The sequence below is a fragment of the Gobius niger genome, assembly GCF_951799975.1.
Source record: "Gobius niger genome assembly, chromosome: 10".
Lineage (NCBI taxonomy): Eukaryota > Metazoa > Chordata > Actinopteri > Gobiiformes > Gobiidae > Gobius > Gobius niger.
Window position 1 is genome coordinate 10669028 of NC_136861.1, and position 22726 is coordinate 10691753.

A 22726-nucleotide genomic window follows, 5' to 3' on the forward strand; every position below is an offset into this window, starting at 1 on the left:
ATCCCAGAGAAAGGTTTTCTGTTTCCTCAAGTTTGATGTGTTAATTTAGTCTGAGGAGTGAAGCAGATCTTTAGTAGCCTAAATCCTGCTGTGGCTCGACAGACAGAACTGCTAAGTTTGTGCCACATTTGCTGGTTATGTCACATAAATGTGTTTTAAAGCAGTACTAAGTAACTCTTGTCCCTAGAGGCCATAAGCTCAACTGCAGGTGTCGTAGCAAGTTGCGATTTTTTAACTTATTATTTGTCTTGGAGAGTAAATACTACGCTGAGGAAAGGTGAAGGGAGAGAGGGATATTGTGCATCCAATTATACAATGGAAATATTTTTTTTTACTCAAACGTGGCTGTAAATGCTGTTTAAAGTGACGCCAGCCCGCAGTTAGCTTTGCCCGTTAGCATGCTAGCTTCTTCTTCGTGATTCCATTAGTGTGTATTGCTTGCTCTGGTCCGGTGGCAGTCAAGTTGCAAACATGGTTTTCTGGCCAGAGACACCGGGGGGAGATGAAAGACCCTCCAATCATCCCATAAACACTTGTATCACCCCCACAGGATGTATTAAGGTAAACACGTTACTTAGTACTGCTTTAACTATTATCTTCTTGAGCAATGATTATGAGCACATAAAAATGACTTTTTCTTTCATTTTTACCCTGAGTAGAGATATTGTCACATGTTGTAGTACTGCATAATGCTACTTCGGTGTCCAAAATGGCCGCCGGAACTATGCATGATGTCATTGGACACCCATGTATAGGCTGTAACCTCTTGGATTTGGGTGACGCTGAAGTGGAGAAAATGCGCTTAGTTCAGGGGGGGATTAAGAGGTTAACAGCTGCTCGTGCTTTTACATCTGTATTCATTTTCCAACAAAGTGTGTGGATTTTTTCCTGCACAGTCGCCCGCAGCGCCGGAAAGCACTGGCTCGCACGGCAAACACAGACAGAGGGATTTCAAACAGGATTTAACGGAGAAGTGACAGCGACATCGACATCACTCTGTTAAATTCAGTATTTTAATATCAGATGTGAGAATCCTTTATATTGCCATAGCCTTGAGCGCTCTTTGTTAATAAGGATGTGACTGAAATTAGCGGAGCCGCGTTGTGGTGGAACTGGCGGGAGTGTTCGCACCGTTGCTGAGGGGCCTTTGTGAAAGAACAGACAAAAGAGGAACAGGCGACGACGGGAGACTTTTCAAAACGATACGGCTTCATCCGCCCTGACAGCTCTCCGCTCAAGACTCTCGGCGCCACGCTAACAATCTGTGGGCTTTTGTACCATCCGCGCTGCAGGTTTAAAACCGGGGCGGCTGCAGCCTGAGCTAAGGTTAAGGTTTGCTCTATTAGGGAGACGACCCATCGCCGGAACAAGAGCGAGATTCCTCAGGGTCAGAGTGCTTTTCTTTCCTGCGGCTGCAAACCTGAACTTTACCACAGAGACGGATAAATTACTCTTTGTATACTGCTGATTGGCACTGGCAGAAAGGGTTTTATTCAGGTTGTATTTTACTCCCTCGAGATGCGACGGCTGCAAACCATAGATACTATTGCAGTGTTCATTTCATCTACTAAAATATCTTGAGACTAAAACTAAATGTCCAGATATTACTGTTGTCTAATGTAAACTAAATCAAAATGAAAAGAAGGGACTAAAAACATTTGAGAACTTCAGTGACACAGTTAGAAAGAGAATTATATTCAAATTCTCTGCCTTCTCTGCAGTGGAGCGATAAATGTTTGTTAAGTGGTGACGTCACAGCTCTACTTCCGGGGTCGTAGATGTGGAGAAACTACAAAAAACTCTTTAATACCACAATCAATATTTCTGAAACCCAAAGGGGAGTAACTGAACATACTTATTTCTCAGACTCATTGGCCAAAAATGCCGCACCTACTGCTAAAAAAGAACTATTTACTAAAATCGGCACTTCCGGTTTAGCAGAGATAAATGCTAACAGCGGAGCAGCAGCTACGCTAACCCCAGAAGTACCGACTTTAGTAAATATTACTTTTTTTAGCAGTAGGTGCGGCATTTTTGGGATAATGAGTCTGAGAAATAAGTAGATTCAGTCACTCCCCGTTGAGTTTAAGAAATATTGATTGTTGTATTAAAGAGTTTTTTATTCTCGCATATTAGCTGGTATGCTTTGACCCGGAAGCGGAAGTCATGACGTCACGTCACACTAAAAAAACATATAGAATGTGATTTAACTGTTGCCGGACTAGGTGCACATAATCATTTTACACCCTCCAGCCAGTCAGAATTGAGTATTCACCCAGACCATGGTATAACACAGACCTGGGCAAAATACGGCCCGTGGGCCAGATGTGGTGATATGATTCGGTCCGGTCCACGACTTGAAGGGCATAAATTCATAAGTATGTCCAAAAAAAGTAAGTCTCTAGCCCATTCCTGTGCAGAGTTATGATTTTTTTTAAAGAGATTACCAGAATGCTCACTCCAGCCACTAGAGGGCAGCTTAAATAAAAAAAAAAGGAACAAAGGACACCACAGGTGTCCAGCAGAGGGCACTGACATAATGAAAGATCAGGATATAAACACATTGTAGTCAAGTGGGAAATGGACAGTCTGCCCCTGCAACTGTGGCTTCAATAGTAGCTTACTAGCATGGAGTGTGGAGTGAATGAATATAGACTACAATGTAGCTGAGACTTGTGACACAGGCTTGCTTGTAAAGTGCAATAAGTCCGGCCAGGTTTTCACTGAGACTACCTGGAGACTCGCCTCCAGGGGACGTCCTGGAGACAACAATGCGAGCATTTAACTAAATTTACATGGAACCATTTTCGTCTAGACTAGAACTAAATCTGAACTAAACTAAAATATGTTGTCAAAATGAACATGGCTTAATTACCCTTCAGGGACAAGTAAAGTTTTCTGAATCGGACGTGCTCTGAGTCTGAACCAAGGTATAAATACATTTGGAAAATGTATACGTGTCCCTAAGTATTTTAAAAAGTACAAAAGGAGGTTCCTGTAAATAACAAATTGCTTTGGACTCTCTTTTCTTTCCTTTCATTGTGTGTTATTTACCCCGCTCCTTCCGCAGCTCTCGCGTCGTGAGTTTGTCCACAGAGAACTGCAAGGGATTTGGAGATGCCGGAACAGTAGATCCCGGAATGTGCTCAAATATTGACTCCTGGCGCTCCTCAGCCGCCGAGCGCGAGTTTGACACAGCGCCGCACCGACCGAGTCTAAAGCTCATCGCGTTGAATAAATTAGAGAAAACATTAGATTAGCCGGCATTAGAGAAGTGAGAAGTCGCCCCGAGGAGCGCCCAGGAGGAGACACTGGGGAGGGTAAAGGGGTAGTTTGGACAGGCTTTAATAGGGCCGTGTAAGTGCCTGGAATCTTAATAAGTGAAAATCTATAGAACAAGAGGAGTTGGTGTTTGTAAGTGTTAAGCGGAATAAAAAATAGAAACCATGGCTTCCAAACTTTAGGGAATGATTTGTTCGATCAGTAAAGGAGGCATACAGTATCATGCACGCTCAACTTTTTTGAGATTTCGCTTTTTCTGGAGGGATTACGAAGGGTTCCCAGGCCAACATAGAGACATAGTGCTAAGGCGTCTTCTCTCAGCCACTGAATGTTTGCTTGCATATCAGTATGACGCTCTGAGAGGGTATTTATCCCTTTTCTGTGGCAGCATAGACAGACTTGAATGATAGGACTAACGCAATGTCTCGAGTTCCTGTCTCCGGTCCCGTACTGATGGGAAATAAACTTCTCCTGTATGAGACATCCAGACTGCTGCCTATTCTTCATCCATCCTCTCAAACACTATGGTTAATTTCTCTAACACTGGGCTCTACATGCCGCAGAAACAAGATCCAAACACCAGCATGTGCACCCATACCCGAACAACACTGGTATATAGGAGCTTAAGGAGGGACTACTGTTGTGCATAACTTCGCCATTGGTGTCTGTCAAACCACTTACTGCCTTTAGTCTAGAGCTGAAGGTGACACAGAGCGCACCTCATCAGCGCGAACGTCTAGTCTAAAGCCTGCGTTTAGAAACACAAGATCAGGCCCATAGTCCCTCAAGAATGTCCGTGGATCTAGGTCTTCCTTGGGGTCCCAGAAAAAGAAACAATTGAAACAGACGCCCAAGCCACCTCACGTAAATGAGAGCGGCTCTACTCCGAGCTCCTCCCAGGTGACTGAACTTCTCACCCTATTGCTAAACTCTCTGCCCAACCACCCACAGAGGAAACTCACATCACCCGCTTGTATCTGTGAGCTTGTGAGAGAATGAATGTAGATCAACTCAGCTCCATCTTCACCACGTCATTATGTCTATCAATGTCAGCATGTTCGACCAAAATCAGGAAAAAAATTATCCAATGGGGACAAAATAAAGCGCGCATTAACTTCCACTGCATTGCAATCAGAACTGCCTGACCAAAAAACAAGTCTCCGCCTGGATTTAACTCACTCTTATGATCTGGGGTTTCTGCATTTGATCAGGTCTAGGTTCAGCAACACTATGAGCCCAAAGAATGAGATCAGCTGAACATCCTGAATGACCAGGTTCTTCCATCTGGGGGCATATTCCACGATGACAATGCCAGAATTCATCGGGCTCACATTGTGAAAGAGTGCTTCAGGGAGCATGAGATGGATTAGCCACCACAGAGTCCAGATCTGAACCCCTTTGAGAATCACTGGAACGTTCTGGTGAAGGCTTTGCTCAGTGGTCACACTCTCCCATCATCAATACAAGATCTTGGTGAAAATGTAATGCAACACTGGATCTTTTGACATTGCAGAAGCTGATTGAAACAATGCTGTAATCAAAGGTGGTTCAACAAAGTATTAGAGCGTGTGACCTTTTTCTTTGTGCCGACTTTTATTTGGTCCGGACTTTCAAATCATCAGAAGCATCCTTGATATGAACATGCGGCCGTGCAGTACCTGTACATATAAAGCAGCCTTGAGAGGTATTTTTACAAGTCAAACTCGGATTATAAAAGTGACTGGTAAGAGTCAAAAATCCCTTCCAAAAAGTTGCAACAACCTCTTGCTAATACAGTATTAGATCACTTCCTCCTTTCGGCTGTTTTATCAGTTCCACCAGAGTTTTCGCATAGAGTTGCAGTGCTATGTGAGTAATGTAGCCCAAGGTGAGGCCAAACAGGTCCACCGATGCATCCTTGGTATTTGAGGCAGTCCTTGAGAGACAGAGTGAATCTGAAACACCCACCGGCGGATTGAAAATTCACTCCAAACTCCGCATTTGCTTTGAGTCAGAAGCGCATTGTCAAACCCGGTTGTTGCAGGTGATTCACGGCACATGGGTGATCTGATGATGTAAGGAATACAGCCTGAGTTATGCAACCTGAGCACTTTTCTCCGGCCAGCGTTCACAGCAAATTGCGTAAGGTGTCTGTGAAGCGATGAGCTGATTTACAGTATTTGTTTCGTGCACTGTTTTTAAGCAGCACCTGCAAATGTGAAGTGAAAACACGGCGGCAAGGCAACCAAATGCTCTGATGTGTTGTCATGGTAAATTATGTTACCAAGTGTCACAGCGTGGTTCATTTTTCTGTAGCAATCACAGCAGAATGACAAATGAACAGCGGGGTCATTTATCAAGGATTTACAGCGGACACACGGGGAGAACATGAACTCTCTGGCCCAGGACTCCCCTGATAAAGAGATTCAGAAACCTCAATGGGAATTTGTTGGTTAAATAAAGGTCAAATAATGGCCGGAAGGCAGGAACTGACCTTTCTTACTGTGATTGTGTAAGTTCTTACAGAGTTGAAATTACTTGAATTGAGCAAATGTATCTCGTTTTGAGCGGTTTTCACTCATTTTAGACTTTTTTCCTGATCTGACTACTTTGCTTGTTTGATGACATTTCAGACTGGTCCTAAGGTCAGCTCACTTTGAAATAAGAAAGTCAAACTGACAATGGGATAAGACCACTTTTCCTACCCCTTTGGCAAAGACAATAACCTGGTAGAGCTTTCTGTAGAGCGGGTCGTCTCATGATCGGAAGATCGGGGGTTTGAAATCCCACCTCCTGAAAGTGTACACTGTCGTTGTGTCCTTGGGCAAGACACTTCACCCACATTGCCCCCAGTGTCTGCGTACATTGGTGTATGAATGAGAGTATGAATGGGTGAGTGGATCCTTGCTGTAAAGCGCTTTGAGTGCCTAATGTAGGTGGAAAAACGCTTTATAAGTTGAGACCATTTACCATTTACCATTTACCATTAATAAAGACATAATGTGTTGAAAAAAGTCAGAAACATCTCAGAACAAGTGAAATAATCTAAATAAAAAGCCCAACTACATCTTAACTACAATATGCTCAACTTGAAACATTTAAACAAATCTAGTTATCTACTTTTTACTTCTACTTGGATATCATTATTTTGAAGTAACAGTGCTTTTACTTGAGAAAGCATTTGGTTACTCTTTCCTTCATGAGTAAATCTGCAAGTAACAAAGGCTTCACGCTCTATTATTTTGTTAACCACCTTTGATTACAGTAGCATTATTTCAATGAGCTTCAGCAACGTCAAAAGATCCAGTGTTGCATTCATTTTACATCAAGATCTTGTATTGACGATGGGAGAGTGTGACCACTTTGCTCAACCTTCTCCAGCACATCCCAAAGATTCTCAATGGGGTTCAGATCTGGACTCTATAACGGCCAATCCTGAAGCACTTTTTCACATTGTGAGCCCGATTAATCCTGGCTTTGTCATCCTGGAATATGACAGAGAAGAAGAAACCCATTGATGGAATAACCTGGTCATTCGGGATGTTCAGGTCGTCAGCTGATCTCTATCTTTGGGAACATAGAGTTGCTAAACCTGGACCTGACTAGGGCTGTCACGATAATTACTATATCGATTTATCATTCAATAACAGACAAACAATATTTTTTTTATCGTCTGTACATTTATTCACATCTTCCCCCTATTTTTTCTTTGTATAACTTTATTGCAGCTTGTGTGGTATTTAAGGATACACTTATGCACCTTTAGAACAAACGTTTACTGTCATGTTTATGCTTTAGAGTTCTAGTATCAAGTATCGTTAGAGTCAATAATATCGTTTATCGCGATATTTTCCCGCCTCAATATATCAAACTTTAAATTTGCCATCTTAACGGCTCATTTTCTTCTCATCTGTTGTGGTGTCCTCTTGAGCCTTACCTTGGTCTGATATTTCTTCTTCCTGTCTGGCAGTAGGTAGATCTTGACGTAGGGGTCGGAGAAACCGTTGGCGTCTTTCGCTGGCAGGTCCAGAGCTTTCAGAATCTTCACCACCAACTGCTCCGTGCTAAAATAAAACACAAGAACAGACGGGGATCTCCTTTAGAAGAAGCCAAACGGGTCAAATTTACTCAATCTTTCTATGGGACCGGCCCACACACACACACAGAGCGCACCTCTCCGGGTCATATGAGTTAGTGTGAGTGGGAGGATGTCTATGGAGGTTTAGACAGCGCCTGTATTTAGCATCGGTTATGGCAGAAGGCTTTTAAGCGTTCGTAGCGGACTGCATTGCTCACTGTTTACCGCGCATTAGGAAGTGATTCACAGGTCGTGCATTAGCTCAGATTAAATCAAAGATGTGATGTTTGTTTGTCGCTGCAGAAAGAATGGGGTCAGTTTATTCCAGGTCAGAACTCATCGACAACTCATCTTGGTTTGGTGTTTGTACAACAAAGTTGTCTTATTTTATAGACCTTTTTCAAAAAGGCTCACACACATTGCAAACCATTACAGAAAGATTTATTGTGAGGCTAATGCAATCAAATGCTGAATTTCTCAAACTGAAACACAACCAAAAAGCGATGCCATTTTTGAGCCATGATTATTCACGACTCTCGAAATTAATGAAGATAATTACTTAAACCTTTACAGTACTGTCTTAAGAATGTATGTACATTTTTATATTTATTTAACTTTTTTATTGAAAACCTATGGAACATTCAGCCCCTCCTAGAACTGCCACCTTCTTCTTCTTCTGAGACACTGAACAGTGAAGAGGCACCAAGAGCCCCCACACCTGCAGCACGGAGGAGGCGTCACAAGAGGAGCTACAGGAAACAACAAAAGGGACCAACGAGGAGATGGTGATAGACTGTGGAGGGAGCTGTGCAGGAGGAAGAGGAAGGACGAGGTGGAGCGGACCAGTGCAGGACACCACGCTCTGAGACGGGGACAAGCCCAGGAGGCGGTGCACCGTTTCAGATGATCAGAGGAGACAGAGGGCAGCTACAGTTTCTCCATCCTCCAAGGTCATGCGGGTGGAGTGGCTGAAGGACAACGAGATCAACGGCCGCGTCACAACGATCTTTCACCAAAGAAAAAAAAAAAAAAAAGAGTGGTGCGCACTGAATGGGTGCTGCTGCCGGATGCTCTCTCATCGAATGCAATTTCTCCATCTGTGAGATCAATAAAGTACCATCTTATCTTATCTTAACGTGGTGGAGGGGTTTGAGCGCCCGAATGATCCTGGGGGCTCTGTTGTCGGGGGCTTCGTGCCCTGGTAGGGTCTCCCATGGCAAACTGGTCCTAGGTTGACGGGTCAGACAAAGAGTGGTTCAGAAGCCCCTTATGAGAGACCAACAGGCCTGAGAATCGTGAGGCCGACCATCCGTGGACCCACCACCTGTGGAAGGAGCCATAAGGGGCTGGTGCAATGTGGTGCGACCCAGCAACAGACAAGTGGAAGAAAAAGGATGGATGGAACATTCAGCCTATGTCATTGTCCATCCTTATGCTTTTCCATTAACTTAAAAATAATAATATTGGCCAAAATCATGCTGATTAAAGACTAATATTTCTGGAACCAAAAGTAATAGTGATCTCCTGTTTTTGCATTCAAAGGAACTCAGTCACTGCCTTAAAAGGAGCTCTCCCACAACTTCCTAGGCCACAGGGGGGCTGAGAAACATCGTTGTGAAAATCTTCACCTCAAATTGTATTTAATATGTTTTATGTTGCAGACATTTGCTTATAATGTCAGAACCATAGGAGATATGCCATGTTCATGTGGTCCTCTGGAACTGGGGAAAAAAGGTTTCTTCAGTTGGAAAAACGCACATGAACGCTCGCTTAACTGGGGAAAACGATTGGGGAACTTCCTGACGTCCGCCTCTGACTGCAAAAATCAACTGCGTTGTTCATTTCTCATTTAATGTGAAGTTTTTAGTTAAAATATGCTACTTGCTTGACTTAAAGGAACAGGCCACCGTTTTTACATACTGAGATATGTTCTTACCTGAGCTCAGACGAGTTGATGCGTACCTGGACCAAAGATGTTGCTAGCATTTGGCCTCTCCCAGAATAGTCCTATAGCTCCAAACGGGGGTGAAGTTGGAGGCTACCGCGCTCTTCCACGGGTACGCACAAAGACCAGGCAGGTACGCATCAACTCGTCTAAGCTCAGGTAAGAACATATCTCAGTATGGAAAAACAGTGGCCTGTTCCTTTAAGTGTGTACTGTCGTCCTCGGACATAACTGTGAGAGAAATGCCCGACATTAATGCTTGCAAAAAGAAAAGTGAAATTATGATTATGATATTTTTTGTACATTGTCCCTGATCAAATACAATTATAAAACGATCAACTAAAGTTTTACTTTTGAGATGCTAACGCCAAATCTCTGGCCACTTTTAAAGCACGTTTTAAACTGTGGCTAAAAGAAAACCAGGCCTGTGAACACTTTTAGTTGTTACTGCATTTATTGTTGTCACATTATGTTAATTGTAAATTGTAAATTGTGTATGTGCTGCCTGCCTAGGGACTACAGATGGAAACTAGCATCCCTGCTATAATCTGGCATATTTACAGTGCTCATGTGCAACTGTTCATCAATATGCATTGTCCCTATCAAATAAATAAAAAAATAAAAACTTTAAATGGTTAGCTCCATTAAACGCTAAACAGTGATAAAAGACCGTTTCTATTTGGTATCATCAAAATCCTCACTTTCCAACATAAAAAACACATGCAATAGAGACTTGCGCTTTTTTATTTTTGTTTTGGAATCTGCTGACACATGTCGTTCAAACAAGTTCCCTCTGAAGCACCTGCTAAACATGAATGTCCTGAATAAATCAGCCTTATGCCTCTAATAAAGTGCCAACTGCTGTCACAGTTCAGCACTGACACATTTTACAGTTTAGCATTGAACACAGGATTATAGACAAGACATTTCAAAAATCGGCACCAGCCATAGAAAAACCCATATCTGTTGACCTCTGCTTATAAATACTATATATAGGTCCGTTATTATATTAAGTATGTAAGTTCAGGGCTTCCATAGTCATACATTTTACTGTAGCTGCTGATCTGTACATGAACTCTACTTTATGTTTCCTCTGACCGAGTCGTCTAGACGTCTCAAAGTCACCCACGTCAAAGTCACTCAGTGCCCGGCCATTTATTCTGCTTTCAGCGCAGTCACTTCAAGGACCAACACTTCTCTTCTGACGCACCCGGCAACAGACCGCCACCATGGAAACCAGGCGACTGTCATTCTTAACGTCAGCGTCACCCGTCAAAGTGCAGCCGGTGCAAAAGGAGAGCAAGGAACCCCTATGATAGTTAAATCAAACCCTGGGAGCACTGCTGTTTTACCTTTTGTATTTTGAAGGAACGTCTTTGTACGGGTAAGACAGTGACTTTGAAACACAGAGGTGAGGAGTTTGCCTGGAGCTCCCTCCTCAGGCAGCAGTGGGAATGACAAGGTTTCAGCGAACAGTGTGGGTAGCAACTTCATGGCAGCGTGACAAACACTTTATCAATGTGCTTTAGAAACATAAAGGACAGAAGAAGTAGAAAAAGAAACAACCAGAAGTGAACAGGATTATAGGACTGCTCAAAAATGAATTATTTTTGTGGAGATATTTCACATATTTTGTTTATAACCTTGTTATGTTTAAAGGAACAGGCCACCGTTTTTCCATACTGAGATATGTTCTTGCCTGAGCTTAGATGAGTTGATACGTACCTGTCTGGTTTTTATGTGTATGCTAAGTCGCGCAAAGAGGCCGAAGATGTTGTTAACATTTAGCCTCTCCTCCTCTCCTCTATTTGCCTGGCCTGCCAGACACTCCTCCTTTCTGTTCAAAAGAAGAACCGTCTGGACAGCTCCTTGCAGTCCATCATTTCACGATTTTACCCACATCGGTCCAATCACGCACCGAGAGGCAGGACTTCATTCCCCCAAGAGGCGGAAGCCGTCACCACACTCTACCAAAACAATAGAGATGGCGTGCGCGGCGAGTGATACAATGTTTTCTTCTGCTCTTTTGTCCGTTTTAAATCATTTGAAAAAAAAAAAAGGATCCCTAAAACCGGAGCAAGAAACAGCGCTCCAAGCGTTCATTGTAAATAAGGACGTTTTTGGAAAGGCTTCCTGCCGCTTGTTGCTGCGACGTATCTAGCGTTGCTCTGATTGGTTGATGCCGTCTGTCAATCACGCCCACCGGGAAATCGTTGAGATCATGCTCGCTCCCAGACCACCAGATCTTTGAAATATCTATGAAAAAGCATGTAGTTTGGCAGGCCAGGCAACTCCTATGGGGTGAAGTTAGAAGCGACCAAGGTCTTCCAATTTTCCCCTATTTAAACACGGTAATGTAAGTAGATACATCTCCAAGTATAGTTACACAAAATTAAACATGTCGACTTTCCAAGCGGATAAAAACAGGTCCTATATTGTAAGGCGTAATAACATCTTTGGAGCACTTTGACTTTACTGGGTGGATGTCGAAGTGCTCCTAAGGTGTTACTAAGCCTGGAAGAACTTGGTCGCTTCTAACTTCACCTGTGTTTGACCCCATAGAAGAGAGGAGTGGCAAATGCTAACAACATCTTTGGTCTTTTTGCGTGACTGAGAGCACGCACAAAGACCAGACAGATACGCATCAACTCGTCTAAGCTCAGGTAAGAACATATCTCAGTATGCAAAAATGGTGGCCTGTTCCTTTAAGAATGCTCAAACAATTCAATATGAGGCAAGGACAGCAGTGCAGCTGGCAAAGACTGATACCAATTTGTTTTGTCGACAAACAAGGCCTGAAACAACTACATACTGCTATGTCAATCAATGTGACTTCCCTGTGTGTGTAAGAGAGATATGGAAAAGCAGCATGTTGCTTCTCTGAGTTTGTGAACTTCTGGTTGTTGATGTTGTCAATAAATCTGGCTCTGGACACAATCCGCTCCTCTCCGGGAGATTTGTTTTATTAAACTTCCACACTTCTCCATGGGAACAGTGTTATATCATGTTTTGAATCTCAAAATACTACATTTTTTAGTGTATGTCTCCTTTGCTCCGATGCACACACCGGATGTTGACTGTTCCTTAATGACCTTGTTCTTAGAGTTCTCCTTGAATCGGTTTTATCTTTTGCTTTAGACTCCTGGTACAACAGTCTTTCCTTAAAAAAAAACAGATATAAAATGGTCCCTAATATGATCTAGTAAGTTGAGTGTTCAGTAGCATCCACAAGGCAGCTCCAGGGCCGTCTTCGATGATTGTTAGAGGAAACCATTAAATCGCTATTTATCATACTGGGTGAAGCTATACAGCCGTACTATCTCTGTCATAGCCTTGACTGTGGTGCTCAGGCGTCCACTCTCAGCCACTGAATGATGGCTTGCGTATCAGTATGACGCTCTGAGAGGGTATTTATCCATCTTCTGTGGAGGCATAAACAGACTTGAATGGTAGGACTTGCGCAATGTCTCGATGTCTCCGGGTCTCCTGTATAAGACATTCAGACTGCTGCCTATTCTTCATCTATCCTCTCGAACACCATTGTTAATTCTCTAACAATGATGAGTCGCAAAGACTTTCGACGTCTTCCATCTGGACAAAGATTTTTGGTTCCATGGTTAATACTAAAATAAAAATAGTGTTGTTTTATTACTGAATAAAAGGAAAATGCACCTTGTATTTTGTCGTGCTTGTGGTCCTTTAGGGCATGCTCTAATTTATTTTATAAGAGTCTTTGCTACTGGGGTTTGGTTTATGAAATGTCATTAATAGCAAGCCAACTCTCATCTGTAAACTTATTATCTACGTATAAGTATAAATAAAGTTACCTTGAACCTTGATGCCCTTCCTCTCTCTTCTCTGTATGGAGTTCAACAGTTCCCATCCACCTCAAAACTCAAAACTTTTTCCTTGAACTTCGATCACACTCTGGTCATTAGTTCCCTAATTTGCTTCAGTCGTGTAAACTCTTAATGCTGGATTTGTTTTTTCAAGCAGAGTGGGTTCTGTCGTGGGTGAAACTGTCGAGATGAATGAGATTGAGTATTTTAGGCCAATCTATTCCATAATATCTGTCTGTATGTCACCCCTTTTGAGGCCCATTCACACCAAGGCGATGACCTCCAGTCGGGAGTGGTCACGGTCGGACACATGTTGTTTGTGGAGTAAAACTTGTCGGCAATAAAGCGCTGTGATCAGCCTCGCGTTTCCGGTTGACCAGGGAATCAGCTGGACTGTGGAAGGAGAGGTTTCTTCTGTGTTTTTGAGTTGTGGGGCTCACTAAACTGGGCTGACTGCTACCACACCGCGTTTGAACGTGGACCGGATCATTTTGATGACAACTCACTGCTAGATGCGCGTTATAAACATTTCACAGAGAGCTACAAACTCATGCGTGTGCACTGTGGGCTGTCGGGCTCGGTTTTCGGTCTCTTCAATGTAGATGTAGATCTTCTCCAGTCCACCATCTTCAAGTCTCCCAATATACTGTAGCTATGGTCGGGGCTGGACTGGCAGACAAAATTGGCCTGGGACTTTTGGGTCAAGACCCTCTAAAAATGCCATTAGCAATACAATATGCCCTTGAACTAAGGTAATATAAGCTACAAAACCGAGGACAATAGCTGCATGTTGTTTCTGCCGAATTCAAGCCTTAGAGTACTCACGGCTTTAATCTTGTCGTTTACAACTTGCTGGAACATTTGTAAAGTTACTAAACAATCTTAAAATGTGTGTTCCATTAAGGAGGTTCCTCTCGCGACACAGATACACTTCACAAAACCAACTCTGATCACAGTGTAGATTTACAGTAATCAAATGGCAACGTTCACCACGGAGTTGGGTGTAGTGCAAAGTGCTTTACAGATTAAAACAATCCCCACCCAACCAACCACCCACTCGTACAAATAGAAGCAGACAATAACACTCATACTCACCCCACCCCTCCATATAATTGCTTAATATAACGTTTGTAAGGCTATCTTAGTGAGGACACTCATAGACATAATGTATTACCCAGACCCTAACCCTGAACCCTAAGCCCAAGCCCCAAACCTAACCTTAATCCTAACCCTAACCCTAACCTAATCCCAATTCTAACCCTAGCCCTAAAACCACATCTTGACCCTCAAACAGTCCTTCAAAGAAGTGAGGACCACCCAAAATGTCCTCACTTTCCAAAAATGTCCTTACTCTGCTGGTTAAAGACTGAAACTGGTCCTCACAATGTTGCAATTACAAGAACACGCACACACACACTTCCTTGTAATTCTATCTGAGTGAGGACACTCATCGACATAATGTATTACCCAGACTCTAACCCTAAGCCCCTAACCCTAAAACCACATCTTGACCCTCAAACAGTGCTTCGAATAAGTGAAGACCACCCAAAATGTCCCCACTTCCCAAAAATGTCCTGTTTTACAAGTACACACACGCGCACACACACACACATGCACGATGAGACAATGGACGTAGGACTGAGTCTGGGTACAGATGAACCAGGTAAGTAAAATAGAAGTTCAAAAAAGGCAAAAATCCTTTCAATGGAAACCAGCTGCTATTCCCAAACTGCGCGAACTGACGGCGAGAGGTGCATACGTTTGTCTAAAATGTATAAAATTAGAGGCCTGAGGTTCTGTGGCTCTTGGAGGGTGTTACAATAAACTCTTTCCACTTACAAGATTATTTGGGAACCTTAACTCAAGAAAACAGGCCAACAGAGGGGTATAAAAGGCGTCAGATAGATCGAATGGATGAGTTGTGTAATTGCATCCAAATAATGAGCTGAACGCCAGTAGAACTTGTAGTTTCCATTGTGGGTCGGCGAGGCACAGTATAGAGGCCTGTTCTCTCATCTGATCCGACCGGCCCAAAAGTACGTCGGCCCACGGGGAAAACTCCATGACCAGTCCGGCCCTGGCTATGGTCAATCCCTTGCAGCCCGCTGACACTTTCTTGCCTATTTTTTCCAGCTTTTCCCCCCCCCCAAACAAGCCTCAAACCGGGAGAATAAACACAGACAGCATACGTCAGCACACACACACACACACACACACACACACACACACGCACACACACACACACACACACACACACACATTCATGCACCGTTAGTATTTAATTAGCAGACGAGGATGAAGATGGCTGCGAGCGTTTTAATCAGGGCCTCGTTAGCTCGCGTCTGCCCATGTTAACCATCGTGTCAGCACTTCATTATCGGCTACAACAGCAGACTGTGAACTCCGGGGTTAAGCTAGCAGCGACACGGACATGCTAACGGTAACCCTCACGCCGTTGTGATAACATTAGGACGTGCGCCGCTGACGTGCCCGCCTCCCGACAGCGCGGACGGAGAGCTCCAAATCACTTCCAATTAAGAGCAATGGGATAAGCTGGCGACATCGCGGGGTCAAAACAAATTAGGGGCAGCAGCGACAGAGAAGCAGGCCATCGCCGTGTGTGGCCTCCTTATGTTACTGTGGCAGCCTGGCTAAAGCGCCGCCACATTTAAAGGTGATGCATCAAGCAGAAATCGGATTCCTGAACCACTCTTTAACATTCAAGCAGTGTTAAGTGTTTTCTTCGGACATTTCTTCTTCTACTGCTGAAGGGATCTTTATTTCCTGGATTATGTTGCATTATAGACAAACTCTGAAGTGTCCTCTGCATTTTTAAAGCCCTTTAAACATGACCAGAGGCGTTCTGCATTCAAGCTGCTCATTAAAAAGAAGCACGCTCTCGAAACTAGTGATGTGACGTTCATGACCGAGCGGCTCTTTTGAACGGATCTTGAAAGTGAGCGGTTCGGACCGGATCACAATTGTGAACAGAGCTGTATCTTTTTTTCAGTCAATTTTACCCAGAACCTCGCCCGAGCAACACAAGAGTCAGCCCAACAATGGAGCATGCGACACAAGTGAACATTTTTGGCACTAAAGTCAATATATGCACTAAAAGGTATTTGTCAGATACAGTGGGCGGAAAATGTATGTGGAATTTATCACATTTCTGCCTAAATTGGTCATAAAATGAGGTCTGATCTTCATCAAAAAATCATAAGAATGAGTAAACAGTGTCTTCTTAAACTATTACCACCCAAACAATGACCTGTTATCATATTTTTATTGGCCATAATATGTGAACATTCACAGGACAGGGAGGAAAAAGTAAGTGAACCCTGGAATCTCGCTGAACTGCAGCAGTTTTGTAAAGAAGAATGGTCCAAGATTCATCTGCAAAAGAAGGGTCAGGTGTTCACTTACTTATTCCACGCTGTTGTGAATGTTTCTGCAAAATATCTTGATAAACTTGTGAATTCATTTTTCTATTGATTGTTGGTTGTCCAGACACTGAGGCAACAAAACAGCCCCACACCATGATTCTCCGGCTCCATGCCTCTCAGTGGGGATAGGGTTTTGATGTTGGTGCTGATCCATTTTTACTCCACACATGACGTTGTGTGTTCCTCCCAAACTATTCAACTTTGGTTTGCGAAAGAGCACTTGGATTGATTTACCCAAAGTTGAATAGTTTGGGATATGATAACATGTAATTGTTTGGGTGGTGTTAGTTTAAGCAGCGCCTCCTGGAACCACCACCTTAACATGGTGGAGGGGTTTGAGCACCCGAATGATCCTGGGAGCTCTGTTGTCGGGGGCTTCGTGCCCCTGGTAGGGTCTCCCATGGCAACCAGGTCCTATAGGTGACGGGTCAGACAAAGAGCCTTCAGAAGCCCCTAATAAGAGACCAACAAGCCCCTTTTGAACCATGAGGCTGTCCTTCTGTGGACCCACCACCTGCAGGAGGAGCCATAAGGGGCTGGTGCAATGTGCCCCCACGACCCTGAAACGGACAAGTAGAAGAATAAGGATGGATGGATGGATGGATGAATGGATGGATAGTTTAAGCAGACACTGTTACTTCATTCTTATGATTTTGATGATCAGACCACATTTAAAGGAATAGGCCACCGTTTTTACATACTGAGATATGCTCTTACCTCACTTTAGCCGAGTTAATATATCCCCGTCTGGTCTTTGTCCGTGCGCTCTGCCAGGCAAACGGAGCACATACGCAGCCTCTCCCACATGTCCTATAGCTCCAAAAAAGCTCACGATAGAAGCTACCAAGCTCTTCCACGTGTTCCCTATTTAAATAAAGTTACGTGAAGTGTTTTCATGCGAAGTATATTTACACAGAAATGTAACATGTCGATTTTATAAGCAAATAAAAAGGGGGACTATATTGTGAGGCGTAATGATACGAGGAGCAAAACGTCCGCGCAGTAACTCCTAAAGACTTCCCCCGCTCACTTCCGTCAATAACCTTTAGGAGGAAGGAAGGAAGAGCTTGGTAGCTTCTATCGTGAGCTTTTTTGGAGCTATATGACATGTGGGAGAGGCTGCGTATGTGCTCCGTTTGCGTGACAGAGCGCACGGACAAAGACCAGACGGGGATATATTAACTCAGCTAAAGTGAGGTAAGAACATATCTCGGTATGTAAAAACGGTGGCCTATTCCTTTAACCAACTTAGGCAGAAATGTGAGAAATTCCAAAGAGTTCACTCACATTTTACAGCTGCGGCCTCTTTTTATCATTCGTGGTGCAAGATTTTATTCACAAACACGTTTTTCAAACCGTAAATATCAGTCCCACTGTGATTTTAGATTATTTAAATTATAAAAAAAGAGTGCCTATTATCGATCACGTCGTAGATATTGTGAGTTATCCATCTGCTGTTATTAAAATGTATTAAAAGGGTCAGTCTTATGAACGGCTCTTTGAAATGAATGGATCCCAGAGACTCGGCTCCCAGTAAAGAGCCGTAAATCCCGTCACTACTCGACACAACACCAACAATATTTGTAGAAAAAAAATAATTCAGTTTAGATGTAACAGTTTAACAGTTGGTTCCCCCTTCCCCCAGAACTTGCTTTTCTCTGCTCTACTACTCCTACACAAGTTGTATCATCTGTAGTATTTACCACATTTCTAACTCTAATTTCTTATTGTTGTGCGTTAATAAAGCAGCGACACAAACACTGAACAATGCCATTCGATCACACTGGCCTCAGAGTGGGGCCCCTCGGAGACTTAATGCAAATACATAACGGTGGCGCTGAAATGGAGGCTCTTGTGTTGTGCTTTGAATGTTTTATTTAAACCAACAAAACTTTAGAGACGCAAACCAATATAGCCCTAAGTGGTGAAGTCTCCTTTCCATGCAAATTATTGCAAGTTACAATACGTCCGAAAAGCATCTCCCTCACAATCTATATCTCGCAAGCAGAAAGTTTTTATTACAAATACTGAGAAGTTTCGGCAACAAGGCCTTCCTCGGGCAAATGGTGGAAAGATACTTTTAGATATTAACCTGCAGAATTAGGCTGCATATTCTACAATTGACGAGTAAATGATGCTGCTGCTAAAACAATTTACCCGTCTGTTGAAAGTATAGACTTTAAAAAGTAAATAAGTACAAGTTTTGTCATTAACCATTAAGCAGGAGCAGGCGTCTTCTGTTGTTTAGTTATGTATCATTACGCAAGGTTTTACTTTTGATACTTGCTCGGCTCGACTCAATGGAACACCAGATTTCCTGCTGTCGTGTCCAAAAGCTGCATGGTTTGACAACTGCTAAGTTAAAGGCACACTGCGTAACATTTTGGACAATACTGTTGCCATCAGTACAAAACATGCTCCTAATGACCAGAAAATGCTATTACTGCAGTGGGTAACCAAAGAATGGATTTGGATGATTAGATGAGAACCTGACTAATTTAAATCTCAAGTTCATTTGTACCTGGTCTTCACGCGTGCCTTCAGTCACGTAAGCACAGACGGCGCTAGCATTTAGCCTCTCCTCCTCTCCTCTATAGCTCCAAACGAGGTGAAGATAGAAGCTACCGAGTTCTTCCACGTTTTCCCTATTTGAATATAGTTAGACTATAAAGTATAATTACACAATGTGGATTTTCTAAGCGGATAACATGGGAACTATATTGTTAGGCGTAATAATACCAGTAGTAGTTTGACGTTCCTGCGGAGGCTAAATGCTAACGCCGTCTGTGCTGTGTTTACGTGACTGAGGGCACACGTGAAGACAAGACAGGTACAAAAGAACTCGTCTAAGCTAAGGTAAGAACATATCTCAGTATGTAAAAACTTTTTGTCTGCCAGATTCATCGTGTGCCACAACGCATCATAAATGTGTAGTTTTGTGCTTGAGCGCGGCGAGGAACAGCGCCCTGGACTTTCCTGGAGGTAGCATTACGATGCTAACTAGCTCGTCTGCTTTAGCTACTGCTTGTTTATTTCACACTTTGGGACAACCCTCGCTGACTCGGACAGACAGCTACGTTCCAGGACGTGGACCTTTGATGGAGAGAAGATTCAGGAGCGTGAGGAGCTACAGAAGAGGGGAACGTCATTCATTCATTCATTCACTCATTCATTCATTCATTCATTCATTCATTCATTCATTCATTCATTGAGTGAAACAGAGGTGGAGCTCCAGGTGCTACAGGAGGAGGATGAATTCAGCAAAACGTAAGCAGCACAGTTATTTCTGACCGTTTATACAGGTTTAAACCAATGGCCACTGGCTGCCCTGCTTTTTGACAACGACACTAGAGGCCGCCATTGCTGTAGTACCTCCATATCGCCGCTAGGCCCCCATTGAAAAGCATTGGAGTTTAGACACATTAAAAAAAAACGCCTGGTTTCTATTTTTTCAACACTAGACTAGGCTAGATATTCCTCCTGTGATAATGCTGGGTTTAGTCACAATTAAAGAAACCAGGCTGGTTTTTGTAAGAAGTATTTTTGAAATCTCGTACTAATGAGGGTCGGACTGTTAGCATTGGAGCAGCGCGAGCTACATGTCACGCAAGGGCCAAGTTCACAGTGAAAATCCCGCCCTTATGCCCTTTTTAGGAACATGCTTCGTCAGAGCTGGGGAGGGGGAGTCTGTAAATCCGCCATGATTTCCCCCACGACCGTGGTCATTATGGTAAATGGGGAGGAGTGAGGAGAAGCTGTCCATTATACATACAGTCTATGGTTTAAACCTGTGGCTCTGAGGCTCATAATGGAACCATAGCAGGTCTGGGACTAATAATGTACAAGAAATCAAAGAGGAAACACCTCCTGCCTTTGTTCTGTTGGTACAAAACACAAATCAGTGGTGCAAAACTAAAATATGTATAGTGATTATCTTCACACTTTTAGAGGTAGAGGCAACAGCCCCCCCTGGTTTTCACATCACCAGCCGCCACTGCTCAAGTTAATGCTGAATAATGTAACCGCATGATGAAACTACTTTAAGAAGTATGTGTAAACGAGAAAACCAATTACACTGGAAACTTCTACCCATGACAATGTTGATTTCAAGTGAATTACAACAACAGCAAAAGCGAACGTGTGTGAATCACTTCCAATTAACGCAACGCGACAAACATGCCCGGTCTGCAGTCACAAGAAATCAGCGGACATGATGAACGCCGCGCTGATCGCTGCAGGGGGAATTATGAAACTCCCCGCGTCCCCACGTGCCTCCGAGCTCAGAAAGCGCTCGCCGCTTCACGTACAAATCCATACATGATAATAATTCAGAGATATTCTCGGGCCGGCGTTTCCTGCGCGCGGTGATTAGCCGGGCGCGTCACAGCGAGAGGAGCTCGTGTACGATAATCTGCCATGACAGCGAGCATATGTACAGGAGTCGGCACAATCAGCGGGAATTTATCCGCATTTGGACCAGAGTGACAGGCTGCAGTATTTCTCCTCATGGAGTAAGTCAGCGGCGGCATTGTGTAGGCTATGTTTGTTTCATGTTGGCTGCAGGAATGAATGAAGAATAGGGACGTGTAACAATGTGAGCCATCAGATGTTAGTGAGGATCATCAAACCCCGCGTTCATAGTGTTGTGTAAAGGCCCAAGGGACGGACATTGATAATGAGCAATGTTGCAGTATTTAACCTCTTAACCCCCACCTGAACTGAGCACATTTTCTCCAGTTTGGCTTTACCCAAATCTAAAAGCTTCCTGATAAAAAGCATCAGAATAGCGACAAAAACGTGAAGAAAATGAGGGTCAGAACGCAACAAAAAAAGGCACAAAGAGGAATCAAAAAAGCAGCAAAAACGTGACAAAGTGCAGAAAAAAAGTGAAACGAGCAAATGACAAAAAGAGAAGCAAAAAAGGACGGGAAAATAAACATGAAAGTGCAACAAACACAAAAAATCAACAAAAAAGATCATGTGGGTCAAAGCTGAACTGGAGAAAATCACTTAAGGCGGTAAGGCGTTGACATTACTTGTCCGTATTCAAATAAACTTAAATAGGAAAATAAACAAATTAGGATAAAAGATAAAACACATTATTTAACAAGACAAGATCATATTACACATGGGAACAACTCTGGCCGGATTTTCGCCACTGTTTGAGCTAAAGATGCTAATATTAGTCTGTAGTTTGAGTCCAGTGGGGAGAGACTTCCATAGTGTTGATGGAGAAGCTGGATTGACCGAAACATTTTCTGAACTTTGGGAGCACACAATCCCTGCTAACAAAGGCTACACCATAAACAAAATGAGATTATAAAGTGTAAAGCTGAGTAACTGTTCGCATTAAACCATTTGGAAACTACACTGTTGTTGATGTTGTTATTTGTTACCAGAGGCACTGAGTAAGTTAGTTGAACTAATGGTAGTTCTTGGAGTAACTTGGTAATGTTCATTGTGTCGACTTCTTGCTAGCACAAGGTTCTTTTAGTCAGACACTGGGATGTGATGTATTAAATTCTCTGAAACATGTTAAAGCAGCACTAAGTAACTTGTTTACCTTAATAAATCCTTTCCGTAGTCTCTCTGGGGGTGATACAAGTGTCAATGGGATAATTGGGGGGTCTTTCATCTCCCCATAGTGTGTCTGGTCAGAAAAAACACCCTTGCAACTTTCCTGCCTCCAGGTCGGAGCAACCAATACACACTAATGGAATCACATAGAAGAAGCTAACAGCCTAACAGGCAAAGCTAACTGCGGGTCTTCAAGTAGTATTTATTTAACTTGAGTGGCTACTTTTTACTTCTACTTGAGTATTTTGAAATAACATTACTCTAACGGTTAACTAATGCTTTGACTGTGGGAAATTTACAACAAATGTGCCACATCTTCAGTGTGAATGCACCGAGTACGGAGTGAATGTAAACTTGTCCCGACTAAAGCTCTTTGTGACCCAGTCTGTGAAAGGCGCAACACAAATAACGTCCTTTCCTTTCTCCGGTCTTTGCTGCTGCTGTCATTTCTATACAAAATGTGCACAGACCGTCACCCGTGTGTCGTTTCCAGATACTTGGACTGCAATAAGAACACAATCCCGACCAGACAGCATGAATAAAGTCCCCGTTTGATCTTTGTCTCGCGGTTAAGCTGAAACCA

The 22726-nt window shown here is 43.2% G+C and overlaps 1 protein-coding gene across 1 annotated transcript in view; it reads right to left on the reverse strand.

Moving 5' to 3' along the window:
• syt3 (synaptotagmin III) overlaps window positions 1-22726 on the reverse strand; it is a 180405-nt gene that overhangs the window by 59493 nt on the left and 98186 nt on the right. Inside the window, exon 7 of the mRNA XM_079564459.1 lies at window positions 7199-7325. Coding sequence (XP_079420585.1) covers window positions 7199-7325 — 127 coding nt within the window. The remainder of the gene's footprint in view (window positions 1-7198; window positions 7326-22726) is intronic.